At 52.2% G+C, this 972-nt stretch overlaps 1 protein-coding gene across 1 annotated transcript in view; it reads right to left on the reverse strand.

Annotated features, from left to right (window-relative positions):
* LOC103581281 (P2X purinoceptor 6-like) overlaps positions 1-972 on the reverse strand; it is a 10,271-nt gene that overhangs the window by 1,775 nt on the left and 7,524 nt on the right. The window contains exon 4 of the mRNA XM_008563161.1: positions 784-893. Within this exon, the coding sequence (XP_008561383.1) occupies positions 784-893 (110 nt within the window). The remainder of the gene's footprint in view (positions 1-783; positions 894-972) is intronic.

The raw sequence follows: 972 nt of genomic DNA on the forward strand, positions 1-972 counted from the left end.
CTCAAAGACATGACAGTACATGCGATTTAAGGACCTTGAGCACTTCCTGATTAGAAAAGACGAAGATTTAGTACCATAATTGGCACAGTTGGGGAAATTCAAATATAGATTTATCCTGCCAGTGTTCAGTTTCTGGGATGTGACAATGGGATGGTGAGCTTGTGAGGAAGGTGCTCGTTGTTGGGACAGCGTTGAGCAGGGTGAGTATGTGAATGTCTGCTGCTCACTTCCAAACAGTTCTGTGTGAAATCTATCTAAATATATCCAGCTCACTCTAGACCGGGAGAGAGAAAGCAAATGTGGACAAATGGTAAAAAAAAAAAACCGAAAAACTGATGAACCCAGATGAAGGGTATATACGGGTGTTCAGGGTACTACTAACCTTTGAACTTTTCTATAGATTTTTGAAGTTTTAGATAAAACCTAAAAGGGTTAAGGGGAAGTAAAAATAAAAGGCCTCTGTGCTGTGGAGGGGAGATGCTGCAGGCAGGGTGGAGTAGAGGTGGGTGAGCCAGGGACTGGACGTGAGGGGTCCGAGCTGGGAGGAGAGCGGGGACAGATGGCATGGAGGGCTCAGGGCTCAGGGGAAGGCCGGATATAGCCCGTGCTCAGCCTGGGGTTGAGAACACTCCCTCTTCCACCTAGGACCCCCTGTGCACACACAGTGGAGCATGCAGAGGGCTGGGCCTGGAATGGTCTGTTCTGGCCCCCACAAGAAGACAGGAGGAGGGGGACACTGGCCAAGGAGCAGCAGGCTGACGGTGGGGACAGTGGGGGCTACACCTGAAGTTGTAGCTCCTCTCCTGCAGCTGGAAGGAGTAATGTGGCCAGCAGTCAGAGTCCCCGGCGTCCAGGTCACAGTCCCAGTGGACACTGATGCCCAGAGAGCCACCCTACACACAACACATCACTGCTCCACCAGTGCGTGGGCCCAGGACCCTCTCCCCAAGTGCTCCAGAAACCCTGCTCCCC

Source organism: Galeopterus variegatus, unplaced genomic scaffold (genome assembly GCF_000696425.1).
Source record: "Galeopterus variegatus unplaced genomic scaffold, G_variegatus-3.0.2 Scaffold12717, whole genome shotgun sequence".
Lineage (NCBI taxonomy): Eukaryota > Metazoa > Chordata > Mammalia > Dermoptera > Cynocephalidae > Galeopterus > Galeopterus variegatus.